Source organism: Monomorium pharaonis, chromosome 6, assembly GCF_013373865.1.
Source record: "Monomorium pharaonis isolate MP-MQ-018 chromosome 6, ASM1337386v2, whole genome shotgun sequence".
NCBI classification, from domain to species: Eukaryota; Metazoa; Arthropoda; class Insecta; order Hymenoptera; family Formicidae; genus Monomorium; species Monomorium pharaonis.
Window position 1 is genome coordinate 14631268 of NC_050472.1, and position 23814 is coordinate 14655081.

A 23814-nucleotide genomic window follows, 5' to 3' on the forward strand; every position below is an offset into this window, starting at 1 on the left:
TTTTCTAGAAATGTGACACTTTGATGTAAAAATAAGCCCAATAGTGGCCGTTGCAAAAAAGATATTTATTTTGCAGTATGAATGTGCCAATTTTAAGGAAAAAAATTACATGTACATTTAGCATTTATTTTCATTTATTTTGATGAGTTGCAGTTCTAAATGCCTTTGTTATTTTTCATTAAAAAAGTATAAAAATATAAAAAATTAATCTGTATAGAAAAAACTTAATTCAAACCCATACAATCTGTACATAAACTCGACCGGTGGGTGTCGCACATCGGGCGCCGACAAGATGGACACATGCACCGAGTTTTTTTATTGATTCTACGTAAACAAACCAAGCAGCGTTGTTTTATACACGAACATGTACACTTTTGTAGTATCTAATTGCAAAAAAATTAATTAAAAAAAAACATTTAAAAAATTTATAATATTTACGTACCCTACACATGAGGTTCAGCGGAGTTTTGGAACCGTCCGCTTGGATCAAATATCCCGAGCTAATTGACACCGCACAAGTAACGGTCACTGCGTAATATTTAAAAGGATGTTTCGAAGTACCGATAAATGTCGACACAAGTATCGTCTTCGATTATCTAGTTAGTTTAAACTAAGTCTAAAAGTGCCCGTGGGGTTCATTGGACTCTAGGTGTAATATAAGGGTTAATAAATTAATATTGAACTCATACGCTGGAATATATAGTACGTTGTGTAACAAGGACAGAAAGCTGATCCGCAAGTGTTGCACATAATATCTTTTGTTACAAGTGCGTCGAAAGTGGTCCTTGAATGACACAGACACGAATTGACAGGTAAATCAAGGTTAGGTTCGCGAAAGCGACGAAGCGTCTACGAGAGTATGTGTGTCGTGAGATGACATGCATATGAGTGTGGTAACGAAAATAACAAAGGTACGAAAAATGATCAAACTTGCAGAAAGTCGTGCTGGAAAGTTTTTCGCCATGATTTACACCATTTATAGAGGATAAAAACTAATAATGTTAAGAAAATCAGTGACTTTATGCACGAAAAGTGACACGAAAGAATCACTTTTGACGTACATATAATACAAAAAAGTTATTTATAGAATTTTTTAAAAAAGATAAAGCGACATCTGTGATATAACGGATTTTGTTATACGAAACATATATCCTCACAATATTGTAATATTAAATCTAATGGGGCTAAGCGAAGTGAATTGTTCTGAGGAAACGGAATGCAAATATTTAATCTATATCTCTAATGGGAGTAAAATCATATTAATATCGATTAATATTATTAAAATTTATTTACGAAATAATGAGAATTAAATTCTGAATTGTAATAAAACTTAAAATAAATTATTTTAAATACTTAAAGTGATAATAGAAGGTCTCTTGTTTTTGGATAGTATTTTTTAAACAAAAACTAACAATAAAAGTTTGAAAATGAGAAAGTGAAAAAGAAAGTAAAATATCTAAAATTTCATAAATTTTTTCATTTGAAAAAAATATATACTTAAATTTTATTTTCGAAGTTAATTGTAAATTAACAGAATATGTGTGCTACTCTGTTAAACTGTGTATATATAATGTGTGTTACTATGTTAAACTGTGTATACATAATGTAAATATAATATTGAAGAATTATTCTGAATTCTAATGAAGATGTCATTTATAATTTTAGATATCTGAAGAGGCTGACGAAGTGCCTGGAACTAAGACTCTATTGACTACTTCTCAATTTGTGGAATGGAGTTGCGCGCAATTTGCACAACCTGTTAGTTTAGAGGACGAAATGGACGATCTAGAGAGCAGGCCGTATCTTGAACGAGAATGGCGGTAAAAAGCATTTAAGCCTTCATTAATATCAGTTTTCTAGAAAATTTTAAAATAAATTTTTATCGTATGTTTTTACATATGCACATATGATTGTTATAGATTTATACGTAATGCGAAACAAAGACAAGACACAAGGGAGGAACAATTGCGCGCGCCGCAAAGTAAGATAGAATCGCAGGTGTATCACGCGAGGTGTTCTCAATCACCTCAAGTTCTCGTTTTTCATCCGTTCGAGCCACATTTGGCCGTGGCATTGAAAGATTGTTTCGGGTATTTCAATTTTTATTATAATAAAAATTTATTTCATTATAATAAAAATATTCGTTATCTAAAATATTTAATAAAAATAAATATTTAAGATACATATAGAACGATTTTTTAATTGATTTATTTTCAAAACTTTTAGCATATGGGATTATCAGAGTGGCACAAAGTTGACTTATTTCACGAATCACGGAAACAAAATAAAATCGCGCATCACAGCACTCGAGTTCATTAACTCTCACGATTTGACTCTACTGATGGCAGGCTCTGACGACGGTTCCGTACAAATCTGGAAGAATTATAGTGGTACAATAAGCCGTGATCCGATTCTACTTACAGCTTGGCAGGCGTTAGCAGACGTACAACCCGCGACTAAGACTTCTAGTGGTATGTATCGAAGAGTATATTTGAGACTCGATTGTATAAATTTACATGTACTATTGATAAAACCCGAGAAAATTATGACAGATATATTAATTAAAAGGATGCTGAACTGCCTCTCAAACTTGATCGAAATCTATGTAGTCATTTGTGCACATCATTAATGAGATTTCGTATATATTTCTTTTATAGATTTGGAAATTCTTTTCCAGAATTAAAGTGCACCTATTAATATCAATCTGTGAATTGGATTTTATATCGAAAATCAAAAAAATTTTTTTTATATTACTCTAGTTATCGACTTCTTCTGAATCTGCACTCACATATACATATATAGATTTTCATAGACAGAAATCTATTATACTGAAGCGTCTCATTTCTAAAAGCACAGAATTGTTCTTTCTTGTAATGCAATGGGTGGGACACGCTTGTTTTGTACGTACAAAGTCTAAAACTTTTATACACAGTAAATGTTTTCACGAGTCGACCGCAGGAGTCAATCACAAAATTGTAATTTTTTAATTTTTGTTTGTTTTTTATATAAACTTGTGCTTCGGAATTTTAATTCTGAAGAAGGATTTTCCATTCTGTGTAATCAACAAAAAGATTTTTTACTAAAACAATAATTGCGTTTAATTGACAAAACAGACTCTATCTCCAGCATTTTCTTAAGGGGATACTGAAGTATCCATAAAACTTGATCGGTGTCAATAATATAGAGTTGTGCATATTATTAACAAGATTTTGTAGGTATTTTTTTTTATAGATTTGAAAATTCTTTTCCACAATTAAAGTGCACGTATTAATATTAGCTTATGAATTGGATTTTATACCGAGAATGAATTTTTTTTTTAAACTGCTCTTTTTATTAACTATATGAATTTGCAATTATAAAAAGTTTATGCAGCTAATCTTTTTTTCTAGGTTTTTAATCTTATGGCGTTTTCGACCGGAGTCAGCTGGTTTAACCTATCTCAGGTTTTTTTTCTCTAGAGTTGGCCAATTATAATTATTCCATTGTTTAAAAGAATGGCTGTGATTGACCTTATGATGTCATTAATCGCTCGCGGAGCATTAACCAGGCCAGTCGAAAACACTATTAGTTCGAATTGTACGTTATTGTTCGTATATGTTATCCCTAGACGAATTACGTTTTATTTTGTACATATATATTGTAGATTTTGTATACTAAGTAAATATTGTCATCAAGTGACAGCCGTACGTACCAAAAATAATTTTTTTTGTTTTTAATACGAACTCGACTTTTTCCTTTAGATTTTGATGCGTTTGATACTTTAATTCTGTAAAAGACTTTTGCAATTCTATAAAGTCAATTAAAAAATTAATTTATTTAAAAACTGTTGGTAAAACAGATGACTTTAGAATCTTCTTAAACAATAAATGATAATAAAGGATGATGAATGATAAACAAGCACAGATTGACAGACAAAAAGATTAAGGTATTATGTCAATGTTATATTTATTTTTTAAAATTATATCCGTATTGTTGTGAATATTCAAAATAACACCAAACACAAAAATTATGAACGTTTTACTGATACTAGACACCACAGACGCGTGCTTCGTGCGCTCTATTTAACTTTTTATTTAACAATACGGTGCGAACGCGCACTTCTCGCGTCTACACGGCTTTTTTTATTATGGACTAGATCAAACGTGCGCTTCGCGCGCGCCAACTATTATTTTTTATTTGTTATACTCTGCATAAAATTACTATTGCATATAATCCCACTAAACACCAAGTTACAGTATGTAACGTACCTGTTAGTTGTAATTTCCCACTCAACAATGTAATTGTAATATAACACGTGTGTTATATTGCAATTATATTATTGAGTGGGAAATTACAACTAACAAGCACGTTACATATAACTTTGTGTTTGCTGGGAATATATACACAACTTGTTTATTTCTTAAACCTTTCGGCTTTTGAAAGGAGGTTACATAGCTTAATTACATAATAACATAGGATTTTTAACAATTATTTACGCTTTTCTTTATCATTTCTCGTCTTTAATACATTTTTCATCCATTTTGTACCTATATCTACCTGATAACATTTTCCTAATAGAGAAATTTTGTCTTCGCAATTCTGTAAATTCTCCTAATAATTATTCTAAAGTCTCTACTTTTAAATTGCATAGCCTACACTTGTTCTTTTTTTCAATATTTATTCCCTAATGTTTCGTTTCCGCACTTAAATCTCGCTATTATTGACTGATCCCTACCTTTATACTCCGCTAAAATATACAAAGGCTTCGTATCTATTTTTATTTCTTTGTACAGTCTATTATATTTTGCCCACATTTTTTTATATTTTTCTTGTTTTTGTTCGGCTCTGTTTATTTTTTCTAGCCCTTCTGCTTACTCCTTCTCTTCTAGTCTAATGCGGGGTCTACAATGGCAGCAGGAGTAATGGAGTAAGGAGTAAGAGTAACAATTGACCAATTAAAAACCGGGAGTAAACGAAATGGGCAAATCTTATTTCATATTTCTTACTTCTTACTCCTACTCCATTACTCCTGCTGCCATTGTAGACCCCGCATTAGCCTATCTATTTCCTGAACGTTTACTAACTTTAACCTATAATTATCTTATTTCATTCTTTTTTTATTTTGATTCTTTTTTTTCCCTTCTTTCCTTTAATTTCTTTTTAACATTCCAGAATTATCTTATTCTTCTTTACTCTTTTTTTCTTTTCTTCATATTTTACCACTTTTTTTCAGCTTCTATCCTTACTTTATTTGTCTTTGTCTTCTCTGTCTTGTCTTTGTCTTGTTCTTCTTTAGTACTATATTCCGGAGTGTTAAAATCTAAATCTAAAGTTGATCTGATATATATTTCTTTTAAATTCTCTCAACTTTTTTTTTTAGCCCAAATTTTAGCTGCATACAGTAAAATATTTTTTATTAAACTGTGAAACATTCTTAGTCTTCTTTCGAAATAGTTTTTAAATTTTCATTGTCTTATTCCCTATGCCTATTCCATTGGATCCTTTCTTTTTCAACTGTATTTCTTACGTGTATCTCTCCGTTTTTTTGAAAATAATACCCTAAATATTTGAATCCTTTAACTTCTTTGATTCTTTTATTTCTAGTGATCAAATTTTCTTCCTACTTATCACGATTCTTCTGCTTGTCCTTTTTTTATATATTCTTCTGAGTTTGCCATGTATAACGTAAATAACGTCGGACTTAGTGGACACAAAGATGTCTACTTTCGTCGTCTAAAATCCTTCTGATATCTTTTCATTTATTTTATTGTAACTACATTTTTCGTTCCCCTCTAAAGCAATTCTGTTCCTTGATTGTGTGTTATACCGTATTCTTGTATTATTTTCTTCAATTTGTCTTTGTCCTATCGAAAGCCGCGCTCAGATTTGCAACAAAGACACATAACTGTCTTCCTTTTTTCTTTATCCATTGGTTTAGTATGTAATTCATAATAAAGATGTTATCTATTGTATTTTGTCTATTTCTAAATCCTATCTATGTTTTTGGTATTATCTTTTTACTCTTTACTTTGTCCTTAAATCTTTTTTCTATACAGTATCATTGTATATTTTATACGGTGCGTTTTATTCCTCTATAGTTTTTGATATTCTCCCTATCTTCTTTTTTGGCGCTATCACTCTTTCTTTCCATCGCTCTGGTAGTCCGTCTCTACGTCATTTTGTTAATTATTTCTGTTAATCTTTTGATGAACTTTAGGTTTCCGTATATCCCAAACTTTATTTTCGACTTTATCTTCTCTTGCTGCTTTACTTTACTTTAACCTGCCGATTTGCTTCTTTACTTTAGCTTTGTTTATTTGGTTATCTTCCGGTTACGCTTTTTGCTTTTCCTTTCGCGCTTTTGTACACGTGTCTTCTCCATCCAATAGATCCTTAAAATATTTTCTCTATTCTTCTATATTTATTTCTGTTGTAATTCTTATTTTCTTCTTCTTTCTCTATTAATATAAGCTCATGCTTGACTTTTCTCTTTTATTCATATAATCTTTTCTTCTACTTTCTCTTGTAGTATTATTTTCTTTTCTTCACAGACATTTCTATACTCTTCTTTGTAATTTTTTTTTATTTTCTAGTCCTCTTTTCATCTTCTTAACATTTTTCTTGCTTCCACTTTTTTATTTGTACAATCTTTGTCCCACCATCTACTATATCTTATTTTGCACTTTTTAATCAAAATTTTCTTCTTTGTGATTGCGCTGTTTATATTTTTTGTAATTCCTTCTATTATATCATTCTTTGTCAAAATTTATTTTTTCAATTTCTATATATTGCATTTTTCCATTTTCTGTTCATATTCTTCTCTCCCTTTATTTCTCTTTTTTATTTTCTTTTCTTCTATTTTCTTTGGTATAGTTCGACGATCAGAGGAAGATGGTCTCATTCCATTCTTTTTCCTACCTTGAAATTTTTGGTTTTATTTCTCGTCTTTAAATTTGTCACTCTATAATCAATTACTAAATTGTCTTACTCCTACGTATGTAAATTCTCCATTTTTGTTCCCTTCTACATTTCCATTAAGAATGACCCATTTTTTTTGTTCCACCATTTCCAAGAAAATCTTTTTTTCTCTATTAACTGTATTGTCTTTTGAGATTCTTTGCTTTTTATCTGATTTTCCTTCTTTATATAAGTTGTCTCTGAAATCAGTTCTTACGTTGAAGTCTCCTCCTATTATTAATTTTGTTGGTTTTTTTATTATTTCTTCTAATTAATAAATGTCTTAATTCTTGCATATTTCTATTATGTACAGTAAAACTCTATGTTTTCTTGTCTATCTTCAATCTTCTTTCTTGAATGTTATCTATTATTTCTTCTTTCTCTATTTTTTTCATTATTCCTGTTAGTCGCAGACTTTATCACTTTAACTTTCTCGACAGTCTTTAAAATTATAATTACAAGAGATGTAATAAGTAATATAGAAAGAGACATAAAATTAGACATAAAAATGTATACAATATAAATTACTTAATAGAAAAGGCATACTTTTTGTATTATTACATAAAAAAATACACAAACGTGTGTGCGTGCGTGCGTGTGTGTGTGTGTGCGTGCGTGCGTGCGTGCGTGCGTGTGCGTGCGTGCGTGCGTGCGTGCGTGCGTGCGTGTGCGTGCGTGCGTGCGTGCGTGCGTGCGTGTACATACATACATGTTTATATGCATATACGTACATATATAAACATTATTACACATGATGTTATTCCCTAGTTTGTTATTATATGTCTTTCTTATTTCTTTCTTATTTCTTTTTTCTTTTTCTCTTACTTTCTCTTTCTATTTTTTTATCAATTCTCTTTTGTGTTTTTTTTCTTTCTCTTGTTATTTTTAGTTAAATTTTTTTTTTTTATAAAAAAATATATATATATATTTCATCTATAATATTCATGTTGCCAGATATAAATTTTCAAAGTTTGCATAAGAATTTGACAATAACAAACTTTTTAATATTTTCTTAGATACCAAATTATTTACTTACACATTAATTATAATTTATGTACATGTCTAACTTTATTTTATTCTTTTTTCTTTTTATTTTTTTAACTATTTTTAATTTTCTTTTGTTCTCTTTTTCTGTTTATCTTTTTTTTCTCTTTCTTTTTTTTGGTTTTTATACAATTTAATTAAAATTATATTTAAAATTATACAATGTAAAGTAAATCACAAAACACAAATTTGACAACCCAAAATCAATTAGTATCATAAAAAAATAATGACAAATTATTAACATGCTTTTTTCCACGTAATATTTTTTTTCTTTTTTTTTCTTTTCTATTTCTAATTAAATTATGTATCGAAGATTTAAAAATTATAATCATACATAACAACATGTAACATAACATTATTGCACAATTTTTTTACTTATTATTGTATTCTTCCTTAGTTCTTTTATTCCATCTCTTTCCCTTTCTTTTCTATTCTTCAATCTCTTCAGCTTTAAATAAAGTGTTTTTATTTCTTTTTCTCAAGAGCAATTTTATGAAATAAATAGAGGAGAAGGTGGTAATATGATGCGGATAATATGATCACCCATATTATCTCCGTTATTAGCTGACGAATTCTAGTAATTATTTATGATATCATTTGTTAGTAGCCTACTGTTATATAATGATGCTAATATGACAAAACACAACAATCAACATTTGTTATAAAACATTTTTACTTTTAAGAATTTCGAAAAATTTTTAAGGCACATTTAATTACACATACTTCCTCATTCTTTTTAAACTTAACCGCATTATTACCCAAATGTATTTCGAGTTATACAAAATTAAACGATGATATAGGATGTTGTTAATATGGCCATCTAAGTGTGTTAGTAATATAGTCATATTCGAGATCTCCATATCGACAAAATTCCTCGATAAATTGATTAAAGGCTTAATTAAAGCTATTAATTTTTTAAAATTCTTTATATGAATATAGTTCTTTAGATTTATGAATAAGGTTATTTTTATTTAACTTTTATGGAACGTGAATAAAAATCACCTGTTTCGATATAACAACTTATTTTATATAAATATATATGTTTCTAACAAAATACTGTGTCCTTTTTAAACAAAATCAATTTTTTTACATTTATTTTTGTGGTAGCCATATTAGCCTCCCTATTTCTCTTCAGTCCATTATGCAGTATTGTTACATTTTTATAAATAATATATATATAATATAACAAATATTTTGGAACTTTAAATTGAAAATTTAACGAGCAACACTTTGATGAATATAATTCTAAAATTTCAATTCAAAACATTGATTATTAACAAAGTTATTAAATAAAATATAAATGGGTGGTTATATTATCACCTTCTTTATTATATTATTGTTATATAGAAACATTATATTATTATTTTATTCTTTTAAATAAATGTTTAACATTTATAAAAAGAATCAGATGTTTGTAACAATTTTATAGATATTACATGTATAGTTAATTAAATAATTAAAATTTAAAATTAAAATAATTTTTAGATGTTCTTCGTATATTTTATATATTTTAATACTCCACACACTCACACATTTAAAAACATTTTTTAATGATTTAAATAGGTTTAATTTTAGTCTCTTTAGTTTTTAAATATATAACACATATTTTAAAAACAATTTTGGATTGTCAAATAACCATATTTATAAAACAAGTTTAAAAAACTCATATTATTATTATTTTAATATCAACTACAAGAATGTGTAAAAATGAGAGATTTTATTATATTTAAAAAAATTTTAGATGATTTTGATCTTTATATTATTATTCAAAGTTGAAAGCGCGTCTATTCTTTTTGATTATTATTTACCTGACTTTATTGAGGCAACGAAGAATGATACAGCTGAAGTTCATAAGCTCGTGAATTTTGGACCAAATCTAACCCAATTTTCAAGAAAATGTTTTTCTTATACATGCTATCATTTCTATTACATGTCGAAAAAAAATTATTTGAAGAAAATAAAGATCAAACTCGGATGTCCATTGGATGTTGTATGCTGTATAGGTACAAATGCTTACTGTTTTTCAGAAGCGTATTTACTCTGAAAAGAAGTTTAAACAAATTTTTTTACTTATACATTTGAGAATTATATTATTACTTTAACTTTCTTGACAAAGTTTTTAAAATTATAATTATAAAAGATGTAATAATTAACATAGAAAGAGATGTGATGATACAATTACATATAAAAATATATCAAATATGAAATACTTGATAAAAAAAGCATATTCTTTATATTATTACATAAAAAATACACATACATGCGTATATCATGTATATACACATAAGAATACGTATATAGATATACATAATATTATACATTAATACACAATGTTATTTCCCTTCCCCCCCCCTCTCTCTCTCTCTCTCTCTCTCTCTCTCTCTCTCTCTCTTTCTCTCTGCCGCCCTTGCGCGTGATGTCAGTGACATGAGGAAGCATCAAGGATCGTCTGAATCGGCCTCGCACAACCAAACTAACAATGTGCTGATTATATCTGGTGTGCCATCCGCAGCGTCTGTCACCTCCTTGGCTATTGTGCGCAACGTGTTTTCGAAGCTCGGTATCCCTGAGTTGACGTGCCATATCTTAGATGTTAGGGCCGTCGCTCGTAAGTCGCGTCGCGGATCGCCTCATAATTCTTTGCCGGCCTCTTCCATCGTTTTGCTTTTTGTCACCTTGGCCTCTGCTGCTGTTCGTGATGCTGTCATCTTGAAGAAACGCGCGTGTCGTGTGCTGGCGCAAAGAGACGTTTGTGAGAACGACTCTGGAAGTAATATTTATGTGAATGAGCTGCTTCCCAAAAACATTTATGAGTTGCTGAAGCAAACCAAGCATGCTGCCAGGGAGCGATCGTATCGTTATGTCTGGGTCAGTGGAGGTCGTGTTAGTGTTAGGCGCTCGGATGGCGAGCCTGTGATTTGAGTGGACTCGGTGGCTGACCTTGATAAGTTGACATGACATGCTCCTTCTGTTTCTTCACCGTCATCTGTCATGCTAGGTAATTCGGAATTAGAGTCCAAACATATTCGTATTGCTCAATTCAATGCAAATTCACTACGTGGGCATATGGATTTTGTAAGGCTGCATTTCTGTACGCACTTCCATCATGTGATATCTATATCCGAAACTTGGCTCCATGCAGGAGTATCCGATGATCTTGTTACCTTAAGTGATTATTTTTTAATTAGAAATGATCGTGTTGGACGTGCGGGCGGCGGTGTGGCCTGCTATGTCCACAACTCTCAGAGCCGCGGTCGTTGCTGTGTCTGAAAGTGATCTTATTGATGATGTCGAATATTTGATCATTGACATTCGTCTACCGGATGGTGTGTCGATTCTGTTTGCTTCAGTTTATAGAAGACCGAAGGGACACCTTCTTAATAAATTTGTTGAGAAACTTTCCAGTGTTTCTCATCTATACAATAACATAATTATTGGAGGAGATTTAAACTGTGACTTATTAAATAATAGCTTTGAAGCTAATCACCTGAAGGATCTTATGTTTGCTCATTCGTTGCAGATTGTCCGCTCAGAGGCTACTCATCATACGGCTACCTCAAATTCATGGCTGGATGTTTTCATTGTTGATGATCCTGACAAGATCAAATCTTACTCCAAATCCTCAAGTCCGTTTATTGCGGGACACGATCTTCTGGAGCTTTCTCTCTCGTTTAATGTGGAAACAGACAGAGAGCGTTCTGTTTATCGTCGCTGCTATAGAGGAATCATTATTGCAGATTTTCATGATTTCCTCGATGCCAGGGTGACTAATGCTCACACTAATCCTGGCGTCCTGTCAGACGTAGTTGATGTGCAGTAGTCTAGCGACTTACTTTCTTGCACTCTCCGGGAAGCTCAGGATAATTTTGCTCCTGCGAGGAAATTCACTGTCAGAAAACCTCCAGCGCGATGGCTCTCCACTGAGCTCAAAGGTCGCTTGCGAGACCGCAACCTGTTATATAAGCAGGCCAGGCGTGCGAATAGTCTTCTGGGTTATGCCAGATTTAGACTGTTCAGAAGTAAGCTCAATGCGGATATTAGACGTGCCAAGAGTGAATTCCTTTTGGCTACATTGAGTGATATTGTGGAACCTGCTAAGCTTTGGAGAGAGTTAGCTCGTCTTGGGCTTGTTAAATCGGTTCTTGTTTCTCTTCTACGTTTCTTCCTACCTGATCAACTGAACTCATATTACGCCTCTGTCTCTGGTGGGATACCGCTTAATCTCGTTGCTTTTAGTTCGACTATTTCAGGTCTTCCTCGTACACTACATCGTCCTGAGTTTAATTTTTCTTCGGTATCACCACAGACGATTTTCGATCTGATAGCAGCCAAATCCTTTCATTCTTATGCCTCAGGTTCGGATGGGATTTCTCTTTAAATTCTGCGAATCGCTTGGCCTTGTGTGTCGTCGTGGCTTGTGGCGCTATTTAACGGCTCTCTTGAGTCCGCTTCGTTTTCCTCTATCTGGAAGCGTGCGCTGATTCGGCATTTGTCTAAAATTCGCACTCCCTTGTCTCCATCTGATACTCGACCGATCGCAAATTTGCCTGAGTTGTCTAAGTTACTTGAAAGAGTGGTCGCCGAACAAATCAAGTCTTATTTGGATGAGTATGATCTTCTGGATCCCAGACAATCTGCTTACCGCTCTGGCTACAGCACCCAGTCTGCTCTTTTGCGTGTCTGTGATGACATTAGAGAGGGAATCGATGATAGACTGGCCACGATTATGGTTCTCTTTGATTTTAGCAAGGCATTTGATACTGTTCCGCACTTGCGGCTGCTTGTGAAGCTTAAGTGTCTTGGGTTTTCTGATGTAGTATTATGCTGGTTTTTTCATTACCTGACTGGTCGTTTGCAGGCTGTTGTTGACGATGAGGGGGGCTGTTCGAGTTGGCTTTCTACGTCTTTGGGTGTTCCTCAAGGTTCTGTGCTGGGCCCGCTTTTGTTCTCCCTCTTCGTCAATGACATTGGTGATGCCTTGTCGAATTCAAAACATATGCTGTTTGCTGATGATCTACAGATTTATTTGTCTTGTCCGCCAGCAGAAATTCTTCAGGGTTTGAGATTGATTTCTCAAGATGTTCATGCCATATTTGAATATGCTGGGGCAAATGGTTTAAAGCTTAACCTTGAAAAATCCAAGGTCATTATCTTTTCCAGCCGGGCGTATGCTTCCAGCATTGACGTTTCTCGCTTGCCGCCGGTTACTGTGGGCCTGACGTCATTACCCTTTGTAAGTGAGGTGCGTAATCTTGGAATCACGCTAATGTCTGACCTCTCATGGAAAAGGCATGTCTTGCACGTCTCTCAGTGTGTGCATCGTGCCCTTTACAGGCTCAAATTTAACAAGAACTCGCTCTCTGAGAAGCTCAGAATCAAGCTTGTCGTTACTCTAATTTTGCCTCACATTGACTATTGTAGTCTGGTGTATCATGGGCTCAGTGGTGAACTCAATGTCAGGCTGCAAAGGCTGGTGAACTGCTGTGTTAGATTTATTTTTAATCTTCGGCGTGATGAGCATATCACACCGTTCAGGGCGTCGTCTGGGATTGGTTTCGGTGGAGAACAGAAGGTTGTTTTTTCTTGGATGTCAAACTTATCGTATTCTTTACATGACTTCTCGTTCTTATCTATATGAACTTTTCACCCCCCCTGACCCAACATTAAGAAGATCCGAGCGTTCTTTGCACTCTTTATCACAGACCTTCCACATTCCTTCCCATAGAACTGCTACTTACAAAAACTTCTTCAGGCTATCTTCTATTTATTTCTGGCATTCCCTTCCTGATCATATTACTTCGGCACCTTCCTTGGCTACTTTCAAGGATCTTCTTCGGTTGTTCTTGATCGCTTCTGAGTTTGCTTGAGCTGCTACTTAGTGCTTACTTTACTTATACCTGCAATCTGCTTACTGATTACTTCGTGGCCAAGTCAGACTTGACCTTACTTTATCAATTAGTTACTGAATTGTCTATATTAGCTTTACTAGTGCTTTACTGCTTGATGTTTTCCTGCTTGTCTTACTACACTGTACGTCGTGCATTTGTGCTATGCCCTACTTTTTATGTTTCTTGCAGTCCAGGTCTCATACCTACTTTGTAAACGAAGCTATACTATAAACTATTGTTTTTGCGTTTTTACTTGCTAAGTCTGCTCTCTTTGCCACTTTGTACTCCTAGTTTATACTTATTTTGATTATACTTTTTTACTTTACCTGTATGCCATTAGACCATGTACTATTGTTATGTTAAATTGTAGCGAACATTATCTATATCGGCGTCCAGATTGCTGGATTCTGCTAACAGTACAACGTAGATTCTTATTATATTTCTGGTAATTGTTTCATTTATCAGTTTTGAAGCTTGCGTTTGCTTACTTTATTTTATTTTATTCTATTAGCTTAGGTTAGATCATAAGTTTACTATAACATTCAGTGTTGATTATTGTCAAAATTATATTTCTGATTATACTCCTTTGCCCTACAGCCATGCTCGGGCATAATAAATACAATCAATCAATCAATCAATCAATCTCTCTCACCCTCACCTGTTATTCCTTTTCGTTACCTTTAAAAGTGTTCTTTTTTTTGTTTCTTTCTCTTTCTGTCCCTCTCTTTCACATTTGACTATTCTGCGACTCTAGCTTTAAAATAAATAATATTAATTAATTAATATTACCACAGACGTGCGTTTCACTGGGATTGATGAATTTGATTTTTACATTATATTTACCACATGAGGTTCGACATTTTACAGAAATTAACTATTGTGTTTATAAACTAAGACAGAATATAAGCAAAATATAAACCAAGACAGTAGATTTTCAAACTCACAAAACCCAGGGCAAGACGGAAAGGAGGTAACAGATCTACTCAAGGTCAAGATAGCATATAAATATAGATAGCATATAAATGAAGATTAGAAAGTCAGATTTATTTTTTTCTGTGATAATGTACCTTTGGGAGTCTACTGTCTTGCTTTATACTTTGTAAATATGATGGCTAATTTTTGTTTGAATGTTGAATTTTATAGGGTAAATCTAATGTTAAAATTAAATTCAGCAACTTAAAAATATAAGAATATGCTTTTTTCCTAATAGTTTTAATCAAGATTATAGTTTAGTCCGAAAAGTGTCACTTTAACGGTTATTTTAAATTAGAGAAAAATCCTGACGTGATGGATCAAAACGGGTTTCGGATTTGGATTTAGCGACCTCAAAAACATGCTTTAGTCCGCCGAACACAACTTTTATTTTTTTGTGTGTTATTAACAATTTTTTCGGATAAGGGGGTATTTTAAAGATGCTTCTAAGCATTGATATCTAGCTAGTAACTTTTTTAAGATTAACGAAATTGTCGGTGTGTAGTTTGTGAGCTAAGAATGAATATTAAATTAATAAAAAAAATTAAAGGGCCTAGCGGAATAAGCATGTAAAATTTGCTCATGCAGATATTTGATTCAAATTTGTGCTATAAGTTTACATCAGTGATATAAAATTGCCTTAAATAATAATTTGATATCTCTATTGTTTTAGGAAATACGGAGGGGAAAAGAAAAATAAAAAAGTCAATTTTCTTGGAAACTACTCGACCGATTTTGAAATGATAAAAAAATATATGTTATGAATACCAATAAGATAATTTTTCCAACAATTTTTTGACAAAAAATGGAGATTGAAAAATTTTTTTTTATTTAAAGTTTTTTGGGGGGAGGTTATGTTTTTGATTTACGCCAATCATATTTAGCATAAATATTCTTTAGAATATCTTCTATAACATATATTTTTGCTTAATTTTTTAAAGTGAGGCAATATAGTGAAAAAAATTGTTCTAGTGACGCTGCAAGCATGGTGCACTACTTAGGTAAGGAGTATTAAAAGAGTAAAGTGTTATCATAGCGAGCAGATTTTTTGGTATTTTTTGATAATTTTAACTTGTTTAGATAGTAAATTGACATCTTTGTAAAATGCATTGAAATAGTTGGAATTATACAAGAACTGTCGGGAACTGTCAAAAAAATAATATGAACTGTCAGCATATACTCAAAAAAATGACCTTTCAACTTTAACAAAAATTATATGTGTAAAATCTAACTGAGATAGATAAATAATTAGAAAATACTATGATATGTATATGTATTATATCTAATTAATTTAGCTGATAGAAACAGAATTTTCAAATTCTATACGTGACAGCCAAAATTCTAACAGATATTAAACTTAGCGATACATTTTGGTTGTAATATTAAGAAATCTATCTATATTAGCAAAAAATTTTTTGGGTGTACGTCTCGTAGATGGATCGACTTAAATAATTAATTAAAATTAATTGATGAAACTTTGCAAAATGCGTTGAAATAGTTAAGAACTATAGAACTCTTTGAGAACTATAGAAAAATAATTAAAAGTTTTTTTTTTTTTAATGCCATGGAAGGTTAGCACCTTAGATTTTTTAATTATTATTTTTTAAAATTAATTCGATAGAACTATTGATATAAACTATTACGATCCGTAGAACTATTGTAAAACAAGCTAGAACTTTTAAGAAATAATTGATTTTTACGATTTGGTGCGCTGTGTGAACTTAGTGCACTATATCTTTAAATTCAATTTTTTAATAGCAAAACTCTTGAAAATTTTTACAGAAAAGTGTAAAACTATTCGAAAGAATACTAGAACTCCAAAGAAACTTTTGGGTTTTTAAATATGGTGTGCCAAGTTTATGGGAGTCCAAACTACTATAGTACAGCGTCATCAGAGCAATTTTTATTTTTTTTTCACTATGTTGCACCACTTGAAAAAATTGAGTAAAAATATATGTTATAGAGTGTTGGGTTTAGACGAAAGAGAATACGTATTACAAGGGAAGTTCTCTTTATTTATGTACAAGCCACGCGTTCTTTTCTGTGCGCTGTTATAGTTCTTACATAGTTAGTTGAAGAGACCATAAAGTAGCTGTAACATAGATTATTTCATGAAAAGAAAAGGAGCAGAATTGCCAACCTTATTAGAAACGCAGTGTGTACTAAAGAAAAGCAGACATTGTTTACATGAACTTAAAATTGAACACATTTAATAATCACTATGCAGATAGACAAATGAAAAAGAACAATAACTTATAAAATGAATACGCACATCTCTACATGAGGATATTTGTGTAAAATAGGGTTAGTGTGAATTAAAAAATAATCTCAAAAAAATTGTGAAAAACAAAAATTTTTTTATTTTTTTAAAACAATTTTTTTAAATTTCTTTGGAAAATTATCTCATTAATATTTATAACATTTTTTTTTTAATCGAAATTGAGTTGTTTTTGAGAAAATTGTCTTTTAATGTTTCTTTCCCCTTCCATATCTCCTAAAACAATAGAGAAATCAAGTTATTATTTAAGAAAATTTTATATCACATTAATGTAAATTTATGGCATGAATTTGAACTCAATATCTGCGGGAGATTTTACGTGCTTATTCCGCTAGGCTCTTTAGTACCAAGATTTGCTGCAGACCAAATAGGCAATCTTAACTTTATCTTTATTAAAAAATATTTGTTTTTAAAATGTTGTATTTCTAATCTAATTTTGAGACAATCTTTTTTTTAAAAACGTGTTAATGTGCATGCGTGTATAAGTAGCTATTGATTGATCTTACTAAACGCCTTGCGTAAACGCTCATGTTTGATGGTGAATTGCTTTGTCCTTATCTATTTTTTATACCTGACCCGTAATACAACAACTATTTCTTTTAATGATTCAAAAAATCATTTTTAGACTTTATTTTGGAAAAGAAAAAAATTGTCTCAGAATTAAGTCATAAATACGACATTTTAAAGACAAAAGGTTGTTTTGAATCATTTTATATACCAGTATTTGGAACATTGTAATTGGACCATTTATCTTGTCTTATAATATTAATAATATTTTATACTTTTAAATGAATGATATATACATCAAAAACTTTTAATAATATTACATTTATTTCTTAGATTTAGAAACAAGCATTACACATTATGTGAAATTTAGAATAGAAAAAGTAATAGACATGGAATTGACACATTGCAATTTTCTGTCAAAAGTTACAAATTCTGAACAGTATTGTTTTAGAATAATGATATGTGCACATATTTAAAATGGTGAATAATCTGTTTGCAGTAACGGCACGACTCATTACAAAATGGGAGCAGAAATCGCTCACTCTAGCAGTAACGGGCGACGTTCGCATTGTAAGACTCTGGGATGTGGAAACTGAATTAAAGAAACAAGATATTCCAACGGGCGCTGATTGTTGTACCACGTGTATTGACGTTGACGGCACAGGTTGGTTTAAAGGAGTTTTTACCACGTTATTATATTTTATATTTTATATACAGGAGTGTAATTAAATAAAGTGTTGCCGAACTTGTGATTATGTTAACATGTTTTTATTTTTCAGGTTTTTTTAAATTTCTAATTTAATTTCTAATTTTTGAATTTTTAATTTAAATATATGTAAGATCTTCCTCTTTTGGAACCGATTAATGGCACTCGTGTTTGACAGGAATGGTAGAGAAAGGACAGGATATCGTTTCACCTAGAGTTCCCGCGAACTTAGTGTACAACATCCCTTTAGATATCTTCACTTTAATGTTCTGACAATTTATGGGTTCTATGGCCGCTAATACAAACTTTGCACTTATATGAAAATTACTCGGACAGTTTCCGACAATATATATTTTGAGTTAGACGGTCCTTCGCTAACTACCCCTTTTGAAGCGTTGCCCCGAATTTCTCTCGCTCTCGGTTACTCCGTATTTCTACGAGATGTTACTTTTAGACAACAGGTGGTGCTAGGGCCCCTTTTACATTGCCAAGATTTTCGGGGTACACGTGTGCATATACATAATCTGATATCGATCGGATATCTAGCTTATCGGTAACCAACGGAGTATTAAAACTGACATATATGTAAGATTAATGCCAATTTAGAGCCGACACAAGTTATTTGTGAGCATAAATTGAAACATATTGATCAATAAGTCAAAGAGCATAACAGGATAAGCATGTGTGTGCTGTCCCCGGATTTGATTGAGATTTTTACATAAAGTTGGCGTTTATGTGAGATTAAATTTCCTCAAAGTATTATATCTGAAAAATAATTTTTATGAGAGTTGTGGGGAAAAGAAAAATCGACAAAAAAATTTTTTCTCGAAAATGGTTAAACCGATTTTGATTAAAAAAAAATGTTATAGGTTTTAATATCCTCACAGTGTTATAAAAAAATTATGGAATTTTTTTTCAAAAAATACGGGTAAAATTGTCAGAATTTAAACAAATTTTTTTCTATAGGATTCAGATAGGGTATTATCACAATTCTTTATAGAAAAAAATCTATGACTTCTTTAGTGTGACATATTTAAGTTTTAAAATGATCGGAAGGGCACTATATATATAAACTTTAAATATATACGCATTTTATTATTTATATACATATATACATAATGCATATGTATATATTATTAAATATATAGTATACAAAGTGACTATAAACGTACAAACATTATAAAAAAATAGAAAGCATGGAAATACAACGAACGGGAAACAATTCGATTCGACTAGATGTGCAAATAAATGCGCAGTGGACGGGCATTGTAGACTTCAATCACCTTGTATACATTTTCCAAAAAAATTACTTTTTTAAAACGGTAAAAAAAGCGCCAAGTGTATGGTTTTTCTTTAAGGAAAAAAATCAGAAATTCTAGATAATATTTTTGATCTACTAGATTTGATTGACTGGATAGACTTTTAGATATACGAATTATTTTTATTATTTGAATTTAAAATAATAACACTAAATTCTACGGGAAAAATTGTGGGTACAGTTCCGAAAACGACTTGCCTCCGATTTTTTTGAAACTACGTATTCTTACGTATTTTGGGGCGCTGATTATGAATATGACAGTGAATATTGGCGTAAATTTGACTTTTAAAACCATGAAAAACCATAAAAATCATGGTTTTTTCCATTTATTTTTGTAAATAATGGGAATTTCTAAAAATACTTCAAACAAAAGTTGTAGAGCTCATCGAAATACATATTTTATGTCTTATTTATTTTTGCCATAAAAACAGTTTTTGAGAAAAACGACGTTAAATGTTCCAAAATTTATACAATTCATCTAACACACGTCGAGTTTTATTAGTTAATTTTAATGCTTTTAACTATGTTTAAGTACGTTTATTTTATACATACATATATATACACAAGGTGTTCCAGATTAACCGGAGGAGCCGGCATGTACGTATTCCTCATGAAAAACTGAGTCGAAAATGTCAGTAGCAAAATCTTGAGGGATCATTAGTTTTCAAATGGTAAGTCTTTGAAACCTTCCAACCACAGGCCGTGAAGCTCGCGCTATCAGGCGCGACGCAACTAAGCGGCCGGCTAGTCGCTTTGACGAGTATCGCTAAACGGTACCGAACGAATATAAATCTGTGAAATCTCTATTAATATTTGTTGCTGTATTCTTAAATCGAGTCCAATTTAATTGACAAAAAATATATTCAATTGTAAATTCGATAAAACGCCATTTATATCAATAAAAATTATGTGTTTCTGAAATACGTTTTATGTATAAATAAATTAATAAATAAAATCAATATTAATTAAATTATTTAATCAAATAATATTAAAAACATCAGTCGACAACATTTCCAAAACTTTTTTTCAAAAAGTTCTGTCACAAACAGTATTAAAAAACATTTACATTTGAAATTCGCATTTGATGTAAATAAATATTTCATATTTAGGAAATGAAATAAACAAAATTCCGAATTATGATATAAGAGGAAAAGGAAGGCATCGGCGTAAGTAAATAATAAGTATTATTATTACAAATTACATTTTGAATAATATTTTAGAAAAATATTAAACTTTTAAACTTTTTAAACTTTTAATTGATGAGGCGCTTGCAACCATTACGCCTGAAATGATACAACGATCGAGAGAAAATTTGATTAGACGTGCTCAGCTTTGTATTGAAATGGGTGGTGGCCATTTCGAACACCTACTCTAAAAGTTTCTAAAATATTATTCAAAATGTAATTTGTAATAATAATACTTATTATTTACTTACGTCGATGCCTTCACAGTATTACTTTCTTTTCCTCTTATATCATAATTCGGAATTTCGTTCATTTCATTTCCTAAATATGAAATATTTATTTACATCAAATGCGAATTTCAAATGTAAATGTTTTTTAATACTGTTTGTGACAGAACTTTTTGAAAAAAAGTTTTGGAAATGTTGTCGACTGATGTTTTTAATATTATTTGATTAAATAATTTAATTAATATTGATTTTATTTATTAATTTATTTATACATAAAACGTATTTCAGAAACACATAATTTTTATTGATATAAATGGCGTTTTATCGAATTTACAATTGATATTATTTTTTGTCAATTAAATTGGACTCGATTTAAGAATACAGCAACAAATATTAATAGAGATTTCACAGATTTATATTCGTTCGGTACCGTTTAGCGATACTCGTCAAAGCGACTAGCCGGCCGCTTAGTTGCGTCGCGCCTGACAGCGCGAGCTTCACGGCCTGTGGTTGGAAGGTTTCAAAGGCTTACCATTTGAAAACTAATGATCCCTCAAGATTTTGCTACTGACATTTTCGACTCAGTTTTTCATGAGGAATACGTACATGCCGGCTCCTCCGGTTAATCTGGAACACCCTGTATATATATATATAGAGTGTCTGGTATTTTTTTATGGAATGTTCATGAGCAGGTAGAGCGCATGAAACTGAACAGAAAAGTTCTTATCGTTTTTCCCTTTTCGCAATAGTTAACAAGTTAGTGATTTGTAAAATTTTCTGTATTAGTCCGGCCTACCGGCAAATGCAAGCGCGCTGAGCGCCCGGCCGCGGCGGCTGCCCCTCCCCAGCGCTTGAACCTTGAGATTGCTAGGCGCGCGGGGGGAATTGTTACAACAAGCGACAATGGCTACGCACAAACGACGCATAACGCTAAATTCTCCCTTCGAGTTATGATAGTTTACCTTTTTTAATGAAAATAAAATTTTTTAACGACAAAAAGTATGTGTGTACGTGTACATACATGTGTACAAAAAATATCAGTTTTAATGCTTAAAGAAGTAATTACTAAATTTATTTTTTTAACAAATAACGATTATTTTTAATAAAAAATATTTTTTTGATGATAGACACATAGACACACACACACAAATTACATACAAAAATTTCTTGAATTAAGAAATAATCATTTTTTTGTCACAAAGTGATTATTTTTTAGCTCGCGTATGTATATATTCCCTGTCTATGTGCCGGTAGACCGGGCTAATACAGAAAATTTTACAAGTCACTAACTTGTTAACTATTGCGAAAATGGAAAAACGGTAAGGACTTTTTTGTTCAGTTTCATGCGCTCTACCTGCTCATGAACATTCCATAAAAAAATACCAGACACCCTGTATATAATTAAGTATGTAAATAACACAACCAGAATTATAAACATATAAAAAAAAGATTTATAAAAAAAAGATTTTCACTAAGTTTTATTGAAATTGGAAGTAAATCTCTTTCCCTTCACTTTGCCAATGCGTTCTTTACACCATATGGGTTTGCGTTTTTCCACGCGTAGCGAGGTTTACCCCCTCCCCATGTTTACAGAACAAAACAAGATTCACGCTTGTACTGTACCAAATGGGTTTGCGACTTTAGATTTGAAATTGTGGCTAAAATAGCGACATAAAACTGGTTGGGTTAGAGTTAGGGAAAAAACGGGTAGGGGGTGCAGGGGCGGAGCCCCTCCCCTGCCCGCGCGTAACGAGGGCCACTTACTGTCTTCATGACCCTCTTCAATATTTTAGTTTTTTGTGGTAGTTTACCCCCTCCCTATGTTTACAGAGCGAAACGACGTCCACGCTTGTACTGTACCACATGGGTTTGCGATTTCAGATTTGAAATTGTGGTTAAAATAACGACTTAAAATTGATTGGGTTAGAGTTAGGAAAAAAATAGTAAGGAGTTACAGAGGGAGGGGCGGAGCCGACGTGTGTTAAATGAGTTGTATAAAGTTTTGAACATTTACGTCGTTTTTTTCAAAAACTACTGTTTTCATGGCAAAAATACATAGGTCATAAAATATGTATTTCGATGAGATCTACAACTTTTGTTTAAAGTATTTTTAGAAATTTCCATTATTTACGGAAATAAATGGAAAAAATCGTTTAAACATTTTTTTGAAAACTGTTTTTAAGTAAAAATTGATAGCTTCTTCGCTGCAAAAAAAATCATGCAAATCATTTTAATGATTGACACATTCTGAAATAATTTTTTAAAAACCATGATTTTTACGGTTTTTTTATGATTTTTTCCATGAAAATCAAATTTGCGCCAATATTCACTATCATATTCGTAATCAGAGTCCCAAAATACGTAAGAATACATAGTTTCAAAAAAATCGGAAGTAAGTCGTTTTCGGAACTTTATCCAAAATTGCATAAGAAACGCATGATACACGTCGATATTAAAAAATTATTTTAAAAATCGTTTAAACATTTTATTAAAAACTGTTTTTAAGTAAAAATTGATAGCTTCTTCGCTGCAAAAAAAATCACGCAAATCATTCTAATGATTGACACATTCTGAAATAATTTTTTAAAAAATTGGTTAAACAAATTGTTTACTGACAGTTTATTTTAATATTTTTTGTGAACAATTATTTTTTGTACCTATGTATAACACACTTTCTGTAGTTAATTTTGCTTATCGTTGCTGAGTCAACTATGAGAATTAAGTAATTGTATCAAATAAATATTTTGAATAAAT

At 31.5% G+C, this 23814-nt stretch overlaps 1 protein-coding gene across 4 annotated transcripts in view; it reads left to right on the forward strand.

The window, feature by feature from the left end:
- LOC105835795 (regulatory-associated protein of mTOR) overlaps nucleotides 1–23814 on the forward strand; it is a 134323-nt gene that overhangs the window by 101075 nt on the left and 9434 nt on the right. For 3 of the 4 annotated variants that reach the window (XM_036288885.1, XM_036288887.1, XM_036288886.1), the window contains 4 exons: nucleotides 1666–1820; nucleotides 1920–2090; nucleotides 2227–2471; nucleotides 18125–18289. In XM_036288885.1, coding sequence (XP_036144778.1) covers nucleotides 1666–1820; nucleotides 1920–2090; nucleotides 2227–2471; nucleotides 18125–18289 — 736 coding nt within the window. Of the gene's footprint in view, nucleotides 1–1665; nucleotides 1821–1919; nucleotides 2091–2226; nucleotides 2472–3389; nucleotides 3506–18124; nucleotides 18290–23814 lie in introns of those variants that run through there. The other variant, XM_036288888.1, reaches the window with a different exon arrangement.